We start from the raw sequence: 24,101 nt of genomic DNA on the forward strand, positions 1-24,101 counted from the left end.
CTCAAGAAAAAAAATAAATAAAAATAAAAATAAAAAGGGGGCAGTCTTGTGGGACTGAGCCCTAAACTTATGAGATCTGACACTATCTTCATATAGATGGTCTCGGAATTAAAATGAATTAGGACACCCACCTGGTGTGTACACTGCAGAACTGATTGCTTGTTACGTGGGGTGAGACACCCACACATCTGGTGTCAGAAGTGTGGGAAGCTTTATTCTTATATTCTCAGAATTGTTTATATAAAAATGTGATTTTTTAATATAATTACATTTACCTCTGTTTTTGTTTTTATGTCTCATTTCTTTTTATTCCTTTTTTATTCCTTAGTGGGATTTATTTTGCATAACTGAGTATTTTCTAATGTAGCATTTTAATTTCTTTTTTTGCTTTTTTGTTTTTAATTTCTTTTTTGAGACGGAGTCTTGCTCTGTTCCCCAGGCTGGAGTGCAGTGATGTGATCTCGGCTCACCACAAGCTCCACCTCCTGGGTTCATACCATTCTCCTGCCTCAGCCTCCCGAGTAGCTGGGACTACAGGTGCCCGCCACCACGCCCAGCTAATTTTTTGCATTTTTAGTAGAGATGGGGTTTCACCGTGTTAGCCAGGATGGTCTCGATCTCCTGACCTTGTGATCCGCCCGCCTCGGCCTCCCAAAGTTCCGGGATTACAGGCGTGAGCCACCTCATGTTTTTAATTTCTTTAACAATATTTTCACTGTATTTATTGTTACTTCATGGAAGCACAAATTCTTTTTAAAAGTATTTTTTATTTTAAAGTATCAGTGATGGAGGCTGGCAGAGAACTTGGGGCAAGAATTTATTTTCTCAGAGAAATGGTAATGATGGACTATGGAAACCTTATCTGTGGTAATCTGTGTTACAGTATATTCTCAAAAGTTCTGAGAATACATTATATCCACCAGCAGATTATGACTGCAGCTGACCATTGAACAACTTGAGTTTGAACCATGTGGATCCACATACACATGGATTTGACTTTTTTTTTTTTTTTTTTTTTTTGGAGAGATGAGGTCACTCTCTATTGCCCAGGCTGGAGTGCAGTGTACAGTCATAGCTCATTACAGCCTCAAACATCTGGGCTCAAGCAGTCCTCCCATCTCTGCCTCCTGAGTAGCTGGGACTGCATCCACACACTACCTTGTCTGGCTATACGTGGAGTTTCTTCTGCATCTGCCACCCTAAGTCGTAATCCCTGTGTTGTGTAAGGGTCGATTGTATTTTCCTTTCACAATCTCTTTGTGTAGCTAGAGGCAATCTTCCGAAGAATGCAACATCAATTTAGGTCGTTCAGGAGTGCTTTTCCAGTTTTCCGTTTTCTTCTATGCCAGTAAAGGAGAGGGATGGAGAAAAAAAACCCAAGTTAACATAAAGACGGTTTCCCTTCCTACCCATATGCTCTGTATTAATTTGCTAGGGCTATGTTTGAGATAGGAAAACTGAAACTTCTTCACGCAATTGACCACTTCACCTCTGGTCACCAAACTGTATTTGGATTTCTCCCCATCCGCAAACTGTTTTCCAGCTGACAACAACTGGGTATCCTACAATTCAATTACATGTTGGCACCATCTACCTGGAGAAAGCATCAGAGCCCACAGGTTGAGGACTCAGTCCCACAAGACTGCCCCTAACTTCGCCAGTCCCGGGTCCCGGGTTGTGACCTGTACTTTTGACCAAGCTGTTACAAAGAGGGGATTGTCAAGACTCCCTCTGTGGATTTGATTAATTTGCTAGAGCTCACAGAACTCAGGGAAACAGTTTACTTATTATAAAGGCTATTAGATGAAGAGCCAGGTGGAAGAGATGCATGGGGGAATGCATATGTGAGCGCTTCCATGCCCTGTCCACCCTATGGTCACCTCTATGTTACCAGACACTCCTAGGAGATTATAGAGGTCTCAGGAGATCTGTGTCAGGAACCTAGTTCAAAGACCACATATTAGTGCAAAAGATTGTATACCCCAGTCTACAAGAGTTTTAGCTGTCCTGTGTCTGGAATCCTGGGCAGAGACCAAGTATGTATTTCTTTTTTTTTTTTTTTTTTTTTTTTTTGAGACGGAGTCTCGCTCTGTCGCCCGGGCTGGAGTGCAGTGGCCGGATCTCAGCTCACTGCAAGCTCCGCCTCCCAGGTTTACGCCATTCTCCTGCCTCAGCCTCCCGAGTAGCTGGGACTACAGGCGCCCGCCACCTCGCCCGGCTAGTTTTTTGTATTTTTTAGTAGAGACGGGGTTTCACGGTGTTAGCCAGGATGGTCTCGATCTCCTGACCTCGTGATCCACCCACCTCGGCCTCCCAAAGTGCTGGGATTACAGGCTTGAGCCACCGCACCCGGCCCCAAGTATGTATTTCTTATTGTGGGCTACTATGACAGAATGCCACAGACTGGGTGGTGTAAACAACAGAAATTTATTTCTCCCAGTTCTGGAGGCTGGAAGTCCAGGGTCAGTATGTTTGATTTCTGTTCTCCTGAAGCTTCTCTCTCAGTGGCTTGCAGGTGACTGTCTTCTTGCTGTGTCCTAACATAGTCCTTCCTCTGCAGGCCAACGTCGCTGGCGTCCCTCTTCCTATGGGGGATACTATTCGGATTAAAGCCCCACTCGAATGACCTCACTTAACCAATTACCTCCCTAAAGGCCCTATCTCCAAATACACTGGGACTTAGGGCTTTCATGTGTGAATTTTGGGGAGGGTACAATTCAGTTGATGAGACTCCCTCCTCCAAGTGGACGTAAAAGCCAGGGGACACTGAGCGGGGCAGGGGCAGTTATTAGGCATCATTAATTCTCCTTAGAAGTACTGCTTTTCTGCTGTCAGTGAACACTGTGACCCATTCTGCTTCCAACCTTGTAGACTAGTCAAACCAGTGAGGAACAAAGTCCTAACGTGTGAGAGTGGCAACATGAGTGTCAGTATATGGTGGCTGCCTTTTTTTTTTTTTTTTTTTAAGATAGACTTTCTTTGCTAGAGGAGTTTTAGGTTTAAAGAAAATTGAGGTCGGGCATGATGGTTCACGCGTGTAATCCCAGCCCTTTGGGAGGCCGAGGCAGGTGGATCATGAGGTCTGGAGGGAGTTTGAGACTATCCTGGCCAACATGGTGAAACCACATCTCTACCAAAAATGCAAAAAATGAACTGGGCATGGTGGCACATGCCTATAGTCCCAGCTACTCAGGAGGCTGAGGCAAGAGAATCGCTTGAACCTGGGAGGTGCAGGTTGCACTGAGCCCAGATTGTGCCACTGCACTCCAGCCTGGGCGCCAGAGCGAGACTCCCGTCTAAGAAAAAAAGAAAAAGAAAATAGAGCTTATAGTACAGAGCATTCCCATATATGAGCTTTATAGGAACCTCCCATCTCCACAACTCTAAGGTTTCACTATTAGCAACTTGGATTAGTGATATTGATATGTTGTTATTAAAGTCCCTCACTAACTTTAGAGTTTTCTCTGTATCTTGTGGGTCTTACATGCATAATACTATGCATCTACTATTATAAGAGTTTTAAAAAATAACTTTATGAAATCAAAACATACCTAAGAAAGGGTAAAAATGGTAAGTGTATAGCCCAGTGGGTTATGTAGGGAACATACTTGTGTGTAAGCACCACCCTGGTCAAAAGCTGTCTTCATGCTACTTACTACCAATTGCTCTTCCATCACACCTTATAAAAAGTACCACTACAGTCCCTAGATGATTGGTTTTGTCTGTGTTTCAATCTTTATATAAATGGAATCATGGTTTATTCTTTCGTCTCTGGCCTTTTTCACTCAGTAGTGTGTTTTTAGATTAATTCATATTGTTGCATATAGCTGAGTTTATTAATTTTTGTTACTATAGTGTTTCATTAATATGAATACATTTCTGTTTTGTTTCCAGTTTTTGCTTACTGCACCTAATGCTGCTGGCAGTGTTATAATTATGCATTTCTGTTTGGTACATAACCTAGGAATGAAACTTCTAGGTCTCAGGGCTTGCGTTTATTAACCCTTGGTAGATGATGCCATACATCTTTCCAAAGTGTTGGTCAATTTAAGGGTCATTATATACTCCTATCACCATTGTATGAGAGTTCCATTTGTTCCACTTTCTTGCCAACATTTGGTATTGAGAGTTGAAAAAATTCTAGCCATTGTGAGTGTATAGTATTACCACCTTATGGTTTTCATTTACATTTCTGACATTAATAATGGATTTAGCACTTAACCAAAAATTTTGCCATTTAAATATAGTTGACCCTTGAATAACATAGGAATTAGGATAACTGACATTTGTGCAGTAAAAAAAAAATCCACATTTGACTCTACCAAAACTTAATCACTAACAGCCTGCTGTTTAGTGGAAGCCTTACCAATAACATAAATAGTTGATAAACGCACATTTTGTATGTTACATGTATTATATGCCGTAGTCTTAGAATAAGCTCGAGAAAAGGAAATTTTGTTAAGAAAATCATAAGGGGTCGGATGCGGTGGCTCACGCCTGTAATCCCAGCACTTTACAGCTCACGCCTGTAATCCCAAGGCGGGTGGATCACAAGGTCGGGAGTTCGAGACCAGCCTGGCCAACATGGTGAAACCCTGTCTTGACTAAAATTACAAAAATTAGCCTGCCATGGTGACGGGACCCTGTAATCCCAGCTACTCGAGAGGCTGAGGCAGGAGAATCGCTTGAACCTAGGAGGCAGAGGTTGCAGTGAGCCGAGATCATGTCACTGCACTCCAGCCTAGGCAGCAGAGCGAGACTCATCTCAAAAAAAAAAAAAAAAAAATCATAAGGAAGAGGAGGATATATTTACTATTCATTAAGTGGAAATGGATCATCATAAAGGTCTTTATCCTCATCACATTTATCTTGACTAGGCAGAGGAGGAGGAAGAGAAGGGGTTGGTGTTGCTGTCTCCAGGGTGGCAGAGACAAAAGAAAATCCACATATAAGTGGACCCACGCACTTCAAAGCCACATTCAAGGATCAACTGTAGTGTCTATCACATGGTATTTAATTAAGCTTCATGCTTTTTTTTTATTGAGTTGTCTACATTTTTCTTTTTACGTAATTCCCTATACAGGCTGGATATGAGCTCTTTGGTATGTACTGTAAGTGTACTCTTCTAGAGAGTGACTTTACTTTTTCACTTCCTTAATGGTGTTTTTTGATAAACAGGGGTGATTAATTTTGATGCAGTCCATTTTATGGACCTTTTTTCTTATTGTTCATTGTGTCCTGTTTTACAAACCTTCCCCTATCCCGAGGGCATAAAGATATTCTCTTCTATTTTTGAGATGGAGTTTCGCTTTTGTTGCCCAGGCTTGAGTGCGGTGGTGCGACCTCAACTCACTGCGACCTTGGCTCACTGCAACCTCCGCCTCCCTGGTTCAAGCGATTGTCCTGCCTCAGCCTCATGAATAGCTGGGATTACAGGCATGTGCCACCATGCCCAGCTGATTTTTGCGTTTTTAGTAGAGACGGGGCTTCACCACGTTGGTCAGATTGGTCTCAAACTTCTGACCTCAGGTGATCTGCCTGCCTCAGCCTCCCAAAGTGCTGGGATTTACAGGCGTGAGCCACCATGCCCAGCCTGTTTCTGGAAACTTTAAAACGATAATCTACCTGGGATTGATTTGTTTGTGTATGTCTCTGGGTGTGTAATTGGATAAGGCTTATTTTCATTTGTGGCATATAGATAACCAATTGACCTAGCTTCATGTATTGAAAAGAACTTTTTCCTAACTTTGTCATAAAACAAGTGTCTGTATATATGAAAGTGTATATATGTCTTCAATATTCATGCTTGTTTTGCATTTCTGTGGAAAGTTTATAATCAAGCTTGTAAATTTACACCAAAAAATCCAGTGGGATTATTGGAATTGCATTGACTCTTTATTACTTTTTCTTTTTCTTTTTTTTTTTTTTTGAGACAAGATCTCATTCTGTTTCCCAGGCTGGAGTGCAAATGGTGCAATCTCAGCTCACTGCAACCTCCACCTCCTGGGCTCAAGTAATCCTCCCACCTCAGCCTCCCAAGTAGCGGGTACAACAGATGTGCACACCTGGCTAATTTTTTTTTGTATTTTTGGTAGAGACAGGGTTTCACCATGTTGTTCAGGCTGGTCTTGAACTCCTGACCTCAAACAGTCACCCAGCTCTGCCTCCCAAAGTGCTGGGATTATAGGCAAGAGCCACTGCGCTTGACCTAAATTTTGAGATCATTGGCATCTTTAATGCTGCCTTCAAAAACTTGAACATGGCATATCTTTACACTCAGTTCTTTGTTGTTAGAGATGTGACACATCCTTCATTTTTGAAGTATTTGTTTTTTTATGGTATTTCTAAAAATTACTGCTGATAATATTCCTGCATATTGACCTTATTTTCAGGGATTGTAATAAAGAGTAGAACAAAAAGAAAATCTCTACATAGTTTTGGATTTTCTATATAATATCTGATACTCAGTTTTGTGTTTTCCTCTCTGCTTCTTATACTTCCTAATATTTTTTTCTTTATAGCAGCTGGGATCTCCAGTAAAATGATTAATAGGAGTGATAGTGGCATCTTCTATGTTACTATTTAATTGTTTCACCTACTTCAAAAGAAATTTCTATCCTTTATAATTTTTTAATTATGTAGGGGATTTGATTTTTTTTTTAGATGGGCTCTCGCTGTGTCACCAGGCTGGAGTGCAGTGGCGCAATCTCGGCTCACTGCAGCCTCCCAGGTTCAAGCAATTCTCCTGCCGCAGCCTCCCGAGGAGCTGGGATTATAGGCGTGAGCCACCACACCCGGCCCCACAATGCTTCTGACACTAGATGTGTGGGAATTTTTTCCCAACTGACCAATTCTTTCCACATACCAACTGGATGGTTTGTGATTCGATTCAATTCTGACACTGTCTACCTGACATTACCATCAGAACCCACAAATTAAAGGGCTCAGTCCTACAAGACTGCCCCCACTTGAAGCCAGTCACAAGTCCAGCCTCGTACTTCTGACCAACTGGCTATAAAGCAAATAAGGCATGCTTTCTCTGAGGTCACTACCTTCCCAGCACTTCAGTGTGTTCTGTTCACCAACCCAGAAGCTCCGTTCATCAAATCTCAATGTTCAAGAGTTTTGTTTTGTTTTTTAAAAAAACAGTCTTACTCTGTCACCCAGGCTGGAGTGGAGTGGTGCTACCATGGCTTACTGCAGCCTCGACCCCCAGGCTCAGATGATCCTCCCATACTGCCTTCTGATTTGAGTGGGTGGCTGGGACTATGGGCATGCACTACCATGACGGGCTATTTTTTTTTTTTTTTTAATTTTTAAATTTTCACTAGAGACAGGGTTTCACTATGTTTCCCAGGCTGATCTTGAACTCCTGGGCTCAGGAGATCCTCCTGCCTCAACTTCACGGACTGCTGGGATTACAGGCATGAGCCACCACACCCAGTTGAGAGTTTTTATAGAGTGCAATCTCCAGCTCCCCCCACCAGCTTTATGGAGGTCAGTGGTTAGAACTAAAAGTTCCAACCCTCTAATACTTGGTATTCCTGGTGACTATCAGCTCTATCCTGATGGTATCTAGGGGCCCCCACTTTAAGCCACCTCAGTAGCATAGACTCAGGTGTGTGCAAACAGAGTTCATTATGAATAACAAGATATTTATGAATTAGTGTTTGCTTGTGCCAGAAATTTTCTTTTCCTTTTTTTTTTGAAACAGAATCTTCACTCTGTCACCCCGGCTAGAGTGCAGTGGTATGATCTCAGCTTACTGCATCCTCTACCTCCCAGGTTCAAGTGATTCTTGTGCATCAGCCTCCTGAGTAGCTGGGATTACAGGTGTGCACCACCACACCCAGCTAATTTTTTGTATTTTTAATAAAGATGGGGTTTGGCATGTTAGCCAGACTGGTCTCAAACTGTTGACCTTAGGCAATCCACCTGCCTCTGCCTCCCAAAGTGCTAGGATTACAGGCATGAACCACAGCACCCGTCCTTATGCCGGAAATTGACTGAGTTCATTAAAGTAACCTTGAATAAGGCCGGGCGCGGTGGCTCAAGCCTGTAATCCCAGCACTTTGGGAGGCCGAGGCGGGCGGATCACAAGGTCAGGAGATCGAGACCACAGTGAAACCCCGTCTCTACTAAAAATACAAAAAATTAGCCGGGCGCGGTGGCGGGCGCCTGTAGTCCTAGCTACTCAGGAGGCTGAGGCAGGAGAATGGCGTGAACCCAGGAGGCAGAGCTTGCAGTGAGCCGAGATCGCGTCACTGCACTCCAGCCTGGGCGACAGAGTGAGACTCCGTCTCAAAAAAAAAAAACAAAAACAAAAAAAAAAAACAAAAAAAAAACAAACAAAAAAAAGTAACCTTGAATAGCCCTGAGGAGTTTAGACTTTGTGAATGAACAGTAAGAATGTTTTTTAGCCATATGTTTAAATTTTTTTAAAAATTCTCATTCTTATTGTCATCTTAGCTTTTTAAAAAAATACAGTTAGCATGGATTACTTAGAAGAGAGTCTTAAAAATAAGTAAAAACAGGCCAGGCGTGGCGGCTCATGCCTGTAATCCCAGCACTTTGGGAGGCTGAGGCGGGCGGATCACGAGGTCAGGAGATCGAGACCATCCTGGCTAACAACATGGTGAAACCCCGTCTCTACTAAAAATACAAAAAATTAGCCAGGCGTGGCGGTGTGCACCTGTTGTCCCAGCTGCTGGGGAGGCTGAGGCAGGAGAATGACGTGAACCCGGGAGGCGGAGCTTGCAGCGAGCCAAGATTGCGCCACTGCACTCCCGCCTGGGCGACAGTGAGACTCCATCTCAAAAAATAAAAAATAAAAATTAAAAAAAAAAAAATTAAAAACAGAAGGTGATTGGCATTTAAATGTAACAGAAAGCTAGCTGTTATTTTGTGGAATGAATTTCTGTTAAACACTTTAGAAATTTCATTGACACTTGCCTTATTTATTGTTGTATCTATTGCTCTACCACTTCCCAAATTAAAGATGAGGCTGCTCTGAAGATTCAGTAATTAGGATGGACAGTCAGTTACTAATTTTCTTAGATATTCTATCTAGGCGAAACAGCATTTTAATAAAATATCTTTATTTCTTACAGATTCCTGACATACAAACAACTGACTTGTAACTGACTTACAACTGACTTGTAATAGACTGCTACTATATCAAACCGACAATGAATTGGAATGAAAAACCAAAGAGTGCTACATTACCACCACTGTATCCTAAAAGCCAGCCACCTTTTTTGCATCAGTCTTTGATAAACCAAATTACCGCAACACCTCAAAGTTCTTTCAGCTATCCTGGAAGTAATCAAGAAGCATGCATGTATCCCAGTAATTCAAATCCAGTTTCACAGCCACTGCTGAATATCCAAAATTATCCTCAACAAATCCCTGTTTCTGATATGCATAACGGGACAGTTGTGGCCTCACACACTTCAGTAGAAAGAATAACATATGCAAATGTTAACGGACCCAAACAACTAACTCACAATTTGCAGATGTCGTCAGGAGTTACACAAAATGTATGGTTGAACTCACCAATGAGGAATCCTGTGCATTCTCATATAGGGGCAACTGTATCTCATCAAACTGATTTTGGAACTAATGCACCCAATATGCCTGCACTACAGAGTCACCTGGTAACATCAGATACCTATTCTATGCAAATGCAAATGATCCCTTCTAATCCTACACGACTTCCTGCAGTTTACCAAGGAAATCAGGGACTAAACCAGTCTTTTTCAGAGCAACAGGTTGATTGGACACAACAGTGTATATCTAAGGGACTGACTTATCCAGATTACAGACCACCTCCAAAGCTGTACCGTTACTCACCACAAAGCTTTTTACAAGATTCTACCATTCAAAAACAAAACTTTATGCCACGTACATCATTACAAGTTAAAAACAGTCAGCTTCCAAATTCTGTACTAACTTTACCATCAAAGCAGACTGCAGCTGTACCATCACAGCAGTATGCCACGCAAACTGACAAAAGACCTCCTCCTCCTCCTTACAACTGTAGGTACATAAGCCAGCCTTTGCAAAGTACTCAGCATGTTACTAAACACTTGTCTATGGAAGTTCCTCAGAGTCGAGAAATGCTCTCATCTGAAATAAGGACCAGCTTTCAACAGCAGTGGCAAAACCCTAATGAAAATGTCAGCACAATTGGAAATTTCACTAACTTGAAAGTAAATACCAGCAGCAAACAACCTGTTAATGATCCCATTAGATCTTCTGTGGATGGTATTCAGACTCTTGCTCAAACTAATGAAGAGAAAATAACGGATTCTTGTAATCCAACTTCAAATCAAGTACTGGACACAAATGTCACAAAAGAAAAGCTAGTAAGGGATATTAAAACATTAGTAGAAATAAAACAGAAGTTTTCAGAACTTGCAAGGAAAATTAAAATCAATAAAGATCTTTTGATGGCAGCAGGTTGTATTAAAATGACTAATACTTCTTACAGTAAACCAGCTCAGAATTCTCAGTTGTCTCTAAAACAAACTACCAAAATCCAGTCTGGACCCCAGGTAACTCCAGTAATGCCAGAGAATGCAGAGAGACAACAACCAACAGTAGTGGAATCTACAGAAACAAATAAGACTCAGTGTATGATGAATTCTGACATTCAGGAAGTCAATTGCAGAAGGTTTAACCAAGTTGATTCTGTTTTACCAAATCCTGTCTATACTGAAAAGCGGCCAATGCCAGACCCGTCTCATGATGTGAAAGTTCTCACTTCAAAGACATCAACTGTTGAGATGACCCAGGCAGTATTGAATACTCGGCTTTCATCAGAAAATGTTACCAAAGTTGAGCAGAATTCACCAGCAGTTTGTGAAACAATTTCTGTTCCTAAGTCCATATCCACTGAGGAATATAAATCAAAAATTCAAAATGAAAATATGCTACTTCTCGCTTTGCTTTCACAGGCACATAAGACTCAGAAGACAGTATTAAAAGATGCTAATCAAACTATTCAGGATTCTAAACTAGACAGTTGTGAAATGAATCCAAATACCCAAATGACTGGTAACCAACTGAATTTGAAGACCATGGAAACTCCAAGTACTTCTAATGTAAGTGGCAAGGTTTTGGACAACTCTTTTTGCAGTGGACAAGAATCCTCAACAAAAGGAATGCCTGCTAAAAGTGACAGCTGTTCCATGGAAGTGCTAGCAACCTGTCTTTCCCTGTGGAAAAAGCAACCTTCAGAAACTACAAAAGAAAAGCAGTGTGATAAACTCAGAACAAACACAACAGTAGTTGGAATTTCAAAACCTGCTAACATCCACATTAAGAGTCCTTGTTCGGTTGTGGGAAATTCAAATTCTCAGAATAAAATAAGTAATCCCTCACAGCAGACAGCTTTATCGATGGTAGTGCACAATTATGAGTCTTCAGGTATAAATATAACAAAGGGAACAGAACTTCAGATTGCTGTAGTGTCACCGTTAGTTCTGTCAGAGGTCAAAACATTGTCTGTCAAAGGAATAACACCTGCAGCATTACCTGAAACAGTGTATCCCGTTATTAAAGAAGGTAGTGTCTGTAGTCTACAAAATCAATTGGCAGAAAACGCAAAGGCAGCTGCTGCTTTGAAAGTCGACGTTAGCGGACCAGTAGCAAGTACAGCAACATCAACCAAGATTTTTCCACTAACTCAGAAGGAAAAGCAGAATGAGTCAACACATGGTAATTCAGAAGTTACACCTAATGTCAATCAAGGGAAGCATAACAAATTAGAGTCAGCTATGCATTCTCCTATGAACGATCAGCAGACCTCACAGGAATCAAGGAATAGTACTGTTGTGAGTAGTGATATATTACAGATTGACAATATTTGTTCTCTGGTTGAAGGTGATACCTCTTACAATTCCCAAATAGCAAAGATATTCAGCTCTCTTCCTTTGAAAATGGTTGAGCCACAGAAACCTTCTGTACCCAATCAGCAAGGGAATGGCAGCAGAGAACCAGAAAAACAATTAGATAATACAGCTGAAAATAAAGACTTTGGTTTTCAAAAAGATAAACCTGTACAGTGCACAGATGTTTCACATAAAATATGTGATCAGTCAAAGTTAGAGCCACCCTTAGAGTCATCTTGTAACGATCTTGAAACAAACAGAGGAATTCTAGAGAAAAGTAGTGTGGAGCATGCCACTGAAAAAAGCACAGCTAATGATACATGCTCGTTGGCTGCTATTCAGGAGGATATTTACCCTCAGGAAATAGATGCATCCAGCAATTATACTCCCCAAGATCCTGCAAGAAATGAAATTCACAATGATAAGGCACCTGTCTTATACCTACACGACCAGCTGTCAGAACTTTTAAAAGAGTTTCCTTATGGCATTGAGGCTGTGAATACACGTGAAAGTTCTGTGGGCCAGCAAACTGCATACCAGACCTCAGAAGATCAAACTGCTGATAAAACCAGTTCTGACTCCAAAGACCCAGCAGATCAAATACAAATTACAGTATTAAGCTCAGAGCAAATGAAAGAAATATTTCCTGAACAGGATGATCAACCCTATGTAGTAGACGACTTGACGGAACCTCAGAAAGATGAGCCCATCACAGAAGTAGTTACCCAGGCACCTGCAGGAGGAGAAAGTCGTGATTCTGTGGTACTGGACTCAGAGAAAGACGATATCCACTGTTGTGCGTTGGGATGGCTCTCCATGGTTTACGAAGGAGTACCCCAGTGTCAGTGTAATTCCATCAAGAACTCAACTTCAGAGGAAGAGAAACAAAAAGAGCAGTGTTCTTTGGAGACCAACAGTTGTAAACAAGGAGAGAGAACCTCTGATAGAGATGTCACTGTTGTTCAATTTAAGAGCCTTGTAAATAATCCAAAGACTCCTCCAACTTCTCCAGATGGGAAAAGTCATTTTCCTGAACTACAAGACAACAATAGAAAAGAGACATCCAAAACAAAACATAAAAGCTTGCCAAGGACGGAGCAAGAATTAACTGCTGGTGAGTTTTCATCTAAATGTGATAAACTAGATCCCTTGCAAAATCACAAAAAAAAACCACTGAGGTTTCACGAGGTAACCTTTCACTCTAGTAATAAAATGACAGCATCTTATGAACAAGCTTCTCAAGAAACCCGACAGAAGAAACATATAACACAGAACTCACGTCCATTAAAAGCAAAAACAACTTTTTTGCCAAATAAAGATCTATATAAGAAGCATAGTTCTTTGGGACAGTCATCATCACCAGAAAAGGTAAAATTGAAATTCAAATCAGTTAGCTTCAGACAAAAACGGAAGTTAGACCAAGGGAATGTATTAGATACGGAAGTAAAGAAGAAGAAACATGATAAACAAGAACAGAAAGGAAGTGTGGGAGCTACATTCAAATTAGGTGACTCTTTGTCAAACCCAAATGAAAGAGCCATTGTTAAAGAAAAGATAGTATCAAATACTAAGTCTGTAGACACGAAAGCGAGTTCATCTAAATTTAGTAGAATTCTAACTCCTAAGGAGTATTTACAAAGGCAGAAGCATAAAGAAGCTATGAGTAATAAAGCATCGAAGAAAATCTGTTTGAAAAATGTACCATGTGATTCTGAACATATGAGACCAAGTAAACTTGCTGTGCAGGTCGGAAGTTGTGGGAAATCAAATGAGAAACACAGCAGCAGTGTACAGACCTCTAAAGAATCATTAAATGGCTTGACAAGCCATGGTAAAAACCTCACAATCCACCATTCTCAGGAGTCTAAAACATACAACATTCTAAGAAATGTTAAAGTTAGTGGGAAGCAGCCTGACAAAATATGGATTGATAAGACTAAATTAGACAAGAAATTAACCAATATAAGCAATGAAGCTCAATTTAGCCAAATGCCTCCCCAAGTAAAAGATCAAAATAAATTATATCTGAATAGAGTTGCGTTTAAATGCACGGAACGTGAGAGCATTTGTCTCACCAAATTAGAAAGTTCACCCAGGAAGCTTCATAAAGATAAAGAGAAGAGACAGGAAAATAAACATAAGACCTCTTTACCTGTGAGAGGTGACACAGAAAAATCAAACATGCTGGAGTTTAAATTATGTCCAGATATCTTACTAAAGAATACAAACTCTGTGGAGGAACGGAAGGATGTAAAGCCTCATCCCAGGAAGGAGCAAGCCACTGTGCAAGGTCCAGTATGATTTTCTTGGTGGTGTCTACAACATTGTAAAGAGTTGTAGGTCAATATTTGGGCTAGCACCTCTCATGCTGTCTGGGCTGCTGGGAAAGACTTCAATGTGTTATGCCGCTACCTAGTATTTGTTTAGCCTGGTAAACCGGTGTTTCATTGGGCAATATTTGTTTTATGTTTATTGCCACCTTACTGTAAATTGTAGAAAATTGGTAGTCATGACAAGCTATATGAAACTTGCCAGATAGAAATATTTCAGTTAGTGCCAAGAAGGCTGTACTGGGAAAAACATTCCACATTCCTTGTGGGCATGTCAGAAAAGTGTCAAGTAGCTGATAACGTTAAGAGTCTTGGTTTTGTAAATTCTCCTTTGGACTTGTAATTTGAAAGCCCTGTGAACTTGAAATTTTCTTCTGAATGTTAGAGGATAAATAATGATTAATACTGAAGTCTTCTTGTTCATTTGGAAATGGGTCAACTAATTGTCCTCTTTGAAACAGTTGATGACTGCGTTATCACTATAGTTAAAATGGTAACATCTAGCCTACTCATAAGATAGAAGAACCATGAAAGCAGTATTGTCCAGTGTTCGAATTTTTTTAAAATCTGTAAAGCCAAGCTGGCAGTTATGAATATTAGGTAGCTTAATGGTAGACTTCTCAACGTAGTGCAGGAAGGAAGGAGAAAATTGATAACTAGTTATTTGTGGTACTAAGGGAACATTTAGAAGTAGTGGATATTATATATAAAGCATTGTGCTGAGAAACTCAGATTGGGAAATTGAAGGATTTGAATGAAAACTGGAGCCTTTGCTCTGCTTTTCTGACTATATTTTTGGGGTTCATAAAACAATAGCATAAACAGGATACATTTTCCTGGAAAAGGAGATAGGGATATATTCATTTGTAAAAAATTGGTGATTTCAGTAGGTCCTTTCATTTGGATCCTTAGAACTTGAGTTGTGGATATAATCAGAACATTGGAAGTGGGTGGGGGCAGTGTAACTTTCTATCTCGTGTCCTTTAATATCTTGAGATGTATTAACCTGTTCAGCCCATGTGAGGGGAACATAATTACATAGTAAAGATAAACTCATTTTTAATTTTGAGATAAGCATTTCAAATAGGAGAAATCATTTTTCCAGTCCTTTATTTAGGGTTGTGTTATATATGGTTGTATCTAGTGCCTTCCAAAATCTATTTTCAGCTTACATGATTTTCCTTTGTTTTAGTATTAAAGGAGATGATTAGCAATATCTAGAGTTCTGAAAATGAATATTTAAATAGTTTCAGGAATAAAAAGTACAAAAGAAGACTGGTTAAAATGTGTTGCTACAAAGAAAAGGACACAGAAAGACAGCCAAGAGAAAGGTAAAGTCATCATCTTTTTAAATCTTGATTCTACTTATCTCCCTATGTGATATATGGAAGTTGGATTATAGTTATGATACGATTGTAAAGTATGATTTTATCCATTTTTTTTTGTTCAGTCATTCAGTGTTTGTGTTTGAGTGGTAGGAGGACACTTTTTTGTGTTGTCATGCTGTGGAATGAAAAGCTGAGATTTATTTTCTTTTAACAGGAAAATAATTCTTATTGCAATGAGTTAGCTAAGAGGTTTGCATATTTTACCTGTTAACAGGACCAAACAGCAAATACTTTAGGTTTTCTGGGTCATAAGGTGTCTGCCCTGACTCTGTTGTTTCAAGGAAATAGCTGCAGATAATATGTAGATGAGTTTCAGCTGTGTTCTGATTAACTATTTATTTATTTATTTATTTTTTATTTTGAGATAGAGTCTCCCTCTGTCACCCAGGCTGGAGTGCAGTGGCGTGATCTTGGTTCACTGCACCCAGATTCAAGCGATTCTCCTCCTTCAGCTTCCCAAGTAGCTGGGACTGCAGGTGCATACCACCATGCCTAGCTAATTTTTGTATTTTTAATAGAGGTGGGGTTTCACCACGTTGGCCAGGCTGGTCTCAGCCTGACATCAGGTAGTCCACCTGCCTCGGCCTCCCAAAGTGCTGGGATTACAAACATGAGCCACCGTGCCTGGCCTCTAATTAAACTTTATCTACCAAAATAGGCAGCAGGCTTGACTTAGTTTGCCAGACCCTGGATTCAATTATTTACATGTTAATTTGATTTATCGTCAATACAATTTAGACAAGGGTATTTCCATTTTATAGATGAGAGGTTACATCATCTGACTTAAGTTTCATTTCTAGTTACTGAATAGGGACTTGAATCTGGTCCCCTCTCTTCAAAGTCCATTAATTGTGGGTGAGGTATAGTCAGCCCTCCGCATCTGCATGTTCTATATCTGTGGATTCAAACAATTGTGGATCAAAAATATTTGGGAAAAAAAATTAATACAACCATAAAAATAGATACTTAAAAAGCAATATAGTATAACAACTGTAGAGACTGCGTTTCTTTTACAGTGTTGGCCAGGCTGGTCTCAAACTCCTGAACTCAGTAATCCACCCACCTCGGCCTCCCAAAATGCTGGGATTACAGGCATGAGCCTCTGCGTCCAGCCGAGTATATGATTTAATTAGTACCCGCTCAAGAGTTTTGTCTTAGTTTTGGTTCATTACACAGGCAAAGAGGGGGCCAGGCGTGGTGGCTCACGCCTGTAATCCCAGCACTTTTGGGAGGCCGAGGCAGGCGAATCATGAGGTTAGGAGATCGAGACCATCCTGGCTAACACAGTAAAACCCCATCTCTACTAAAAATACAAAAATCCAGCTGAGCGTGGTGGCAGGTGCCTGCAGTCCCAGTTATTTGGGAGGCTGAGGCAAGAGAATGGTGTGAACCCAGCAGGCGGAGCTTGCAGTGAGCCGAAATGTCGCCACTGCACTCCAGCCTGGGCGACAGAGCGAGACTCCGTCTCAAAAACAATAGGCAAAGAGAGGTTCAGAGCCTCAGAAATGGAGAGCAGCAGAATCTCACCAAGAGAAACAATAAGCAGCAGCACATTTTATAAAAGGAATTGCCAAAGGTTGTGAAGAGAGCTTCAAACAGATACACAGAAGCAGGCATGTAAAAGTTGAGTAGAGGCTGGGCAAGGTGGCTCATGCCTGTAATCCCAGCACTTTGGGAGGCTGAGGCAGGCAGATCGCATGGGGTCGGGAGTTCGGACACGCCTGTAATCCCAGCTATTCAGGAGGCTGAGACAGGAGAATCACTTGAACCTGGGAGGCAGAGGTTCCAGTGAGCTAAGATCGCACCACCGCACTCCATCCTGGGCGACAGAGCGAAACTCCGTCTCAAAAAAAAAAGTCAGTTAGCATTGAAACATGCATATGGGAAAAAACTTGCATCAACGAAGAAATGCACTCTTAATCAGGACAGGACAAATAACTAAAGAGGAGGGAATGAAGAGCAGTGAGAGGCCTGAGAGTGGGAAACAATGCCCCTCTCGGGTTGGAAGACAGAAAGCCAAAAATGAGAAAGATACAAATGGGCACGAAGATTGGAGTAAGAAAAAGCTTGGAAACAGGAGAGGCATGATTATTATCTCAAAGAGAAAGCGAGAGGCATGTTTGGAATCTGAAGCTGAAAACACTCAAAAGACAGATACACAGATTGACCAGAGACGCTCAGAGATAAGCATGAGTTGAATGACATGTGCAGACAGCACAGCAGGATGAGCAATGCATGGTGAATGTGAGGCTGAAATACTCAAAATCATGATGAAAAGAAAATACAAGCCAGGTCACGAGTACACTAAGGCAAAGCTGGGTGAGACAATCCAGGAGACAAGTCATATAGCTCTGTCATAGCATGACAAGACACAAATAGGTGAGACCTAAGGGAGAAGAAAAAAATCTCAGGTGCTGCTACATGGGCATTTTTATTTACTTATTTATTTTTTATTTTTTAGATAGAGTCTCGCTGTGTTGCCTAGGCTGGAGTGCAGTGGTGCAATCTCAGCTCACTGCAACCTCCGGTTCCTGGGTTCAGGTGATTCTCCTGCCTCGGCCTCAGCCTCCTGAGTAGCGTGAACCAGCACACCTGGCTGATTTTTGTATTTTTAGTAGAGACAGAGTTTCACCATGTTGTCCGGGCTGATCTTGAACTCCAACTTCAGGTGATCCACTGGCCTCGGCCTGCCGAAGGGCTGGGATTACAGGCATAAGCCACTGTGCCTGGCTGCATGGGCATTTTTAAAATGCGTATTAGGGATGAAGGAAGCTGGTTCTGGAGAAGGGATTTCTGGGAAATAGTGAATTATACACCTTAGACGAAGAGGCTGGAGAACAGTGAACCAACTATGAACTGAGAGAAAAATGCCACGAACTCCCAAACTGCTATAAAGAAACATACATCTGACCTGGTGCGGGGCCCATGAGGGTCATCCCAGCACTTGGGAAGCCAAGGCCAGAGGATGACTTGAGCCCAGGAGTTTGAGACCAGCTTGGGCAACATCAGGAGTCCCCGTCTCTCCAAATAACTTTTTAAAAAATTAGCCTGGCGTAGTGGTGTGCACCTGTGGTCCCATCTGCTTGGCAGACTGAAGAAGGAGGATCACCGGAGTCCAGGAGTTGAAACTGCAGTAAGCTCTGATGCAGCACTGCACTACAGCCTGGGCAACAGAGGCAAGACACTGTCTCAAAAAAAAAAAAACCCCACAGGAGAAACAGATGTCTAAATTCGGTAGCAAAGGTTGCAGCAGACTTGAAGTCCTAAGTTAGAGTAAAGAGATAAAGAGGAAATGACAAGAATTTCTTGGAAAGCAACTTAGAGACCCATCTTGGGCCTCTAATGTTACTAGTGTTACTAATTCTGAAAGAAAGCAAACAAGAAAGTGGAAGACTTTGCAGCAGATCTAAAGAACTAACAGGACAGAATACTCCACTCACACAGATAGAAAAAGACAAAACAGGACCCCATTATTCAGAAGGAAAAAGCTGCAGCAGGAATGAAATGTACAGATAGTCCCTGACTTGCAGTGATTTGACTTAGGATTTCTTGACTATGATGGTATGAAAGTGATACACATTCAGGAGAAAGTGTATTTCGCATACCCATTCGGCAATTCTGGTTTTCATTTTCGCTATTATTAATTTTCATTTCACTATAGTATTAAATCACGGGACATTGAACTTTTTTTTTTTTTTTTCCAGAATGGGCTTTGTGTTAGATTTTGCCCAACTGTAGGCTGACATAAGTGTTCTGAGCGTGTTTATGGTAGGCTAGGCTATGATATTCAGTAGATTACATGTATTAAATATATTTTCAGCTTTTTTTGTTTTGTTTTGTTTTGTTTGTTTTTTGAGACAGTCTCGCTGTGTCGCCCAGGCTGGAGTGCAGTGTTGCGATATCGGCTCACTGCAACCTCTGCCCAGCTAATTTTTGTATTTTTAGAAAAAAAGGGTTTTGCCATATTGGCCGGGTTAGTCTCGAACTGGCTTCATGTGATCTGCCTTCCTTGGCCTTCCAGAGTGCTGGGATTAGAGGCGTGAAGCACCACACCTAGCCTCAACATATTTTCAATAGGTGACGGGTCATTATGAAAAAAGGACACTGAAGCTAATGTAACATTGAAATGATCTAAAGAAACAGGAAACTATAGACATGTTTTAGAATATCTAATGCATGGTGAGACCAAAATATGAAACCTATCCTTTTCATGTACTGTTTGGGACCGACTCGTATTTGTACTCTTCGTATTGCTAGTTTAGATAGCCATTTAAAAAGTCACATTCATATTAATGATTCATATTAATGATATGCAGTGATACATTTTATTGAGCCAAGAGTAAGGTAGAACAGAACAGCCCAGGGCAATGAAGATGGGGCAAGGAGGTAGGAGTAGAAAACAGCCCTCAAAAGAAAGGCAAGATATCATGTATATGTCACTTACAATTCTGTAGGTGAAGAGCTGTGGTACTTTTGCTTAACTCCTTGCCTTAATTTTTTATCCCACCAATATATATTTTCCTTCTGAATTTTGATTATATATTGATCACAGCTAACATTAAGAGAAATAAAGTAAGTAAAATTTTTATTTCCCTTAGATAATGTTAATTCAAGACTCGCAAAGAGAAGCTTCAGTGCAGATGGATTTGAGATGCTACATAACCCAGTAAGAGATTCAAAAGAAATGTTTCAAACCTACAGACAGATGTACCTGGAGAAGAGAAGCAGAAGCCTTGGTAGCAGTCCTGTGAAATAATTATAAGATGTGGTTTTGTAATTGTCACTGAGAAATTTCCTTTTCTGTTCAAAATATTTTGCTAATGAGAAATGCCATGATAAAGATTTCTCAGAGTTTGGTTCCCATTTTCTTTGTATTTCATTGAAAGTGCTTAATTGAAAAGGCTTGAGAACTTTGGGTAGCCATGTGTAAGAAATGGATGGTATTCACCGAGGAAACCATAAGGTATTTGAATTTCTATTTTATTGAGCCAGGTTTACCATTATTTTAAAAGGAGTGCTTATACAAATCAATTTGAAATTCTATCCATCCTGAGGGAGGACTGTTCCTCAGTTAAGGACTTGTTTATTTAAATGGGACTGTAAATATGTTTTGGTTTTTAAGCTATATTAGCAAAACTTATTTTTCAAAAATACCCACTGTGATGTGAATGTCAAAATATATTCTTAAGTGTTTTATAACTAATTGTAAACTGTTTTTCGGAAGTCTTATTTTATACTTGTGAAACTGAACACAATTTTGGGACAACGTTTAAACATTACTTTTCATACTTGAAATAAACATTTATTTTTTAAAAAACTAATTTGAAACCCTCACAGCTCAGTTTCTTTTTAGTTTCCTACCTTTAAAAGGACGCATTTTGGAAAGTGCTTTCAAAAGCTGAAATGCGAGGTGGCTCACGCCTGTAATCCCAGCACTTTAGGAGGCCGTGGCAGGCAGATCACGAGGTCAGAAGATCCAGACCATCCTGGCTAACACAGTGAAACCCCGTCTCTACTGAAAATACAAAAAATTAGTCGGGCGTGGTGGCAGGCGCCTGTAGTCCCCGCTACTCAGGAGGCTGAGGCAGAAGAATGGCATGAACCTGGGAGGCAGAACTTGCAGTGAGCCGAAATTGCACCACCACACTCCAGCCTGGGCGACAGAATGAGACTCCTTCTCAAAAAAAAAAAAAAAAAAAGAAAAGCTTAAATGCCACAGCAGCTGTGACAGTATGTATTTTTAGATTGCATTCACGTGAGAACACAAAAAATTTACTAGGTTCAGGAAATTTCAAGAAAGTGTGGAAGGCAAGATATAACTAACTGTTTCTAGTTTTACTTTATCTACTAGAAAAGGGTCGGAGTTTTTCTTTTGAGACAGGGTCTCACTCTGTTGTCAAGGCTGGAGTACTGTGGTGTGATCACGGTTTACTGCAATCACTGCTCCTGGGTTTAAACAATCTTCCCACCTCTGCCTCCTGAGTAGCTGGGACTACAGTGTGCTAACATACCTGGCTAATTTTTTTAAAAAAATTATTTAATTTGCTAATTTTTGTATTCTTCCAGTTTTAGTGTGTATGCTGCCAAAGTGAGCACATAATTTTGTTTTTGGTTTTGTTGTTGTTGTTGTTTGTTAATCTTTGGGATTTTTTTATGTTTTTTTGTTTCTTTGTTTTTCGAGATCGAGTCTCGCCCTATTGCCCAGGTTGGAGTGCAATGGCATGATCTTGGCTAACTGCACCCTCCGCCTCCCAGGTTCAAGTGATTCTCATGCCTCAGCCTCCAGAGTAGCTGGGATTACAGGTGCCTGCCACCATGCCCAGCTAATTTTTGTATTTTTAGTAGAGGTGGGGTTTCACCAGGTTGGCCAGGCTGGTCTCAAACTCCTGACCTCAGGTGATCCGCCCGCCTCAGCCTCCCAAGTGCTGGGATTACAGGCCTGAGCCAGCACTCCCTGCCTGTTTGTTTTTTTGAGACGGAGTCTCGCTCTGTTGCCCAGGCTGGAGTGCAGTGACGCCATCTTGGCTCATTGCAACCTCCAGGGATTCTCTTGCCTAGTAGCTGGGATCACAGGCGCCCGCCACCACGCGCAGCTAATTTTTGTATTTTTAGTAGAGATGGGGTGTCACCATGTTGGTCGTCAGGCTGGTCTCGAACTCCTGACCTCGTAATCTGCCTGCCTCAGCCTCCAAAAGTGCTGGGATTACAGATGTGAGCCACCACACCCGGCCCTGAGCATGTAATTTTAAAATACATACATTTTTGGAGACAGGAGATTCCACCATGTTGTCCAGACTGGTCTTGAACTCCTGGGCTCAAGCAATCCTTTGGCCTTGACCCCCAAAGTACTGGGATTACAGATGTGAGCTACCATGCCCAGAGCATGTTGGTTATTTTTATAAAATCTTAATGCTGTATATATATATATAATTTTCATTTAAAAACTATGTACAAGGCAGACCAATGGATTTTAATGAAACATTGCAATTTCTTGTGCTTTTAGCTTTCATATTACAACCAACCTTTAGGAAACAACTGCGGTCATGCATCATTTAATGACAGGGATATATTCTGAGAAATACAGCTCTAGGTGATTTTTTTATTGTTGTTGTTTGTTTTTTGAGATGGAGTCTCACTCTTTTGCCCAGGCTGGAGTGCAGTAGCATGATCTCCACTCACTGCAACTTCCACCTCCTGGGCTCCAGCAGTTCTCCTGCTTCAGCCTCCCAAGTAGCTGGGATTACAGGCACACACCAGAACGCCTTGCTAAAGTATTTTTAGTACAGATGGGGTTTCATCATGTTGGCCAGGCTGATCTTGAACTCCTGACCTCAAGTGATCTGCCCGCCTCAGTATCCCGGCCCGCGGGATAGTCGAAGCAGGCCCTGGAGGAGGGGGTGGGAATTTGGGGAACAAGAGATACGAGAAATGGAGACAAGACAGTGCTCTGATCAAGTCTCTTTTAATGGCGGTAATGCAGTGCCTTATATACACTTGGAGGGGAAGGGGTTGGGCCAAGGCGAAAATGATCTCATAATGGAGGCGTGGCCAGATAGGTATTGGTTTCTCTGGTCGAACGTCATGTTGCACCTGCGCTGTCAGGTAGTAATTTTCACGGGCGCGGGAAAAATAGGTGAAGAAGAAGCAGGAAGAGTGCCATCTTTTATGAGGTATTAATACAGGGAAAAAAGGCAAAGATAGGGAGAAGGCGTGGGGTGGAAATGAATAGAGCTCAGGCGTTCCCAATCGTCAGCTATCATTCGCTATGGCCGGGGCGTGCAGCTCCGGACACCTCAGCCTCCCAAAGTGCCAGGATTACAGACGTGAGCCACCACGCCCAGCCTACTTCATTTTTTAAATAATAAAAAACTGTAAATATTATCATGCTTAAATGCCTAAAAAAGAGATTGATTCACCTCAGGTGATCTGCCTGCCTTGGCCTCCCAAAGTGCTGGGATTACAGGTGTGAGCCACTGCACCTGGCCAGTTTGGTCTTGTGTGACTATCCTAGAATGTACTAGGTTTGTGTAAACCTAGATGGTACAGGTTGAATATCCTAAATCGAAAATCCAGAGCTGGGCACGGCTCATGCCTGTAAGCCCAGCACTTTGGGAGTCTGAGTTGGGTGGACCACCTGAGGTCAGGAGTTTCAAGACCAGCCTGACCAACGTGGCGAAACCTCATCTCTAGTAAAAAACCCGCCTCTACTAAAAATACAAAAAAATTAGCCGGGTGTGGTGGCAGATGCCTGTAATCCCAGCTACTTGGGAGGCTGACACGAGAATTGGTTGACCCCTGAAGGCGGAGGTTGCAGTGAGCCGAGATTGTGCCATTGCACTTCAGCCTGGGCAACACGAGCAAAACTCTGTCTCAAAAAAAAATAAAATCCAAAATGTTCCAAAATCTGAAACTTCTTGAATGCCAGTGTGACACTCAAAGAAAATGCTCATTTGAGCATTTTGGATTTTTGTATCTTTGGATTAAGGATG

General features: G+C 41.4%; 1 protein-coding gene across 13 annotated transcripts in view; it reads left to right on the forward strand.

Annotated features, from left to right (window-relative positions):
- RESF1 (retroelement silencing factor 1) overlaps positions 1-20,933 on the forward strand; it is a 34,149-nt gene extending 13,216 nt beyond the window's left edge. For 5 of the 13 annotated variants that reach the window (XM_015151402.3, XM_077953831.1, XM_001084371.5 and 2 more), the window contains 3 exons: positions 9,111-14,184; positions 15,472-15,555; positions 20,211-20,933. In XM_015151402.3, coding sequence (XP_015006888.3) covers positions 9,189-14,184; positions 15,472-15,555; positions 20,211-20,368 — 5,238 coding nt within the window. In that variant the 5' untranslated portion in view covers positions 9,111-9,188 and the 3' untranslated portion in view covers positions 20,369-20,933. Of the gene's footprint in view, positions 1-4,877; positions 5,010-9,110; positions 14,185-15,416; positions 15,556-18,073; positions 18,281-20,210 lie in introns of all 13 variants that reach the window. The other 8 variants (XM_077953833.1, XM_077953832.1, XM_077953834.1 and 5 more) reach the window with 6 other exon arrangements.
- The last annotated feature ends 3,168 nt before the right edge of the window (positions 20,934-24,101 follow it).

This window comes from Macaca mulatta, chromosome 11, assembly GCF_049350105.2.
Source record: "Macaca mulatta isolate MMU2019108-1 chromosome 11, T2T-MMU8v2.0, whole genome shotgun sequence".
Classification (NCBI taxonomy): domain Eukaryota; kingdom Metazoa; phylum Chordata; class Mammalia; order Primates; family Cercopithecidae; genus Macaca; species Macaca mulatta.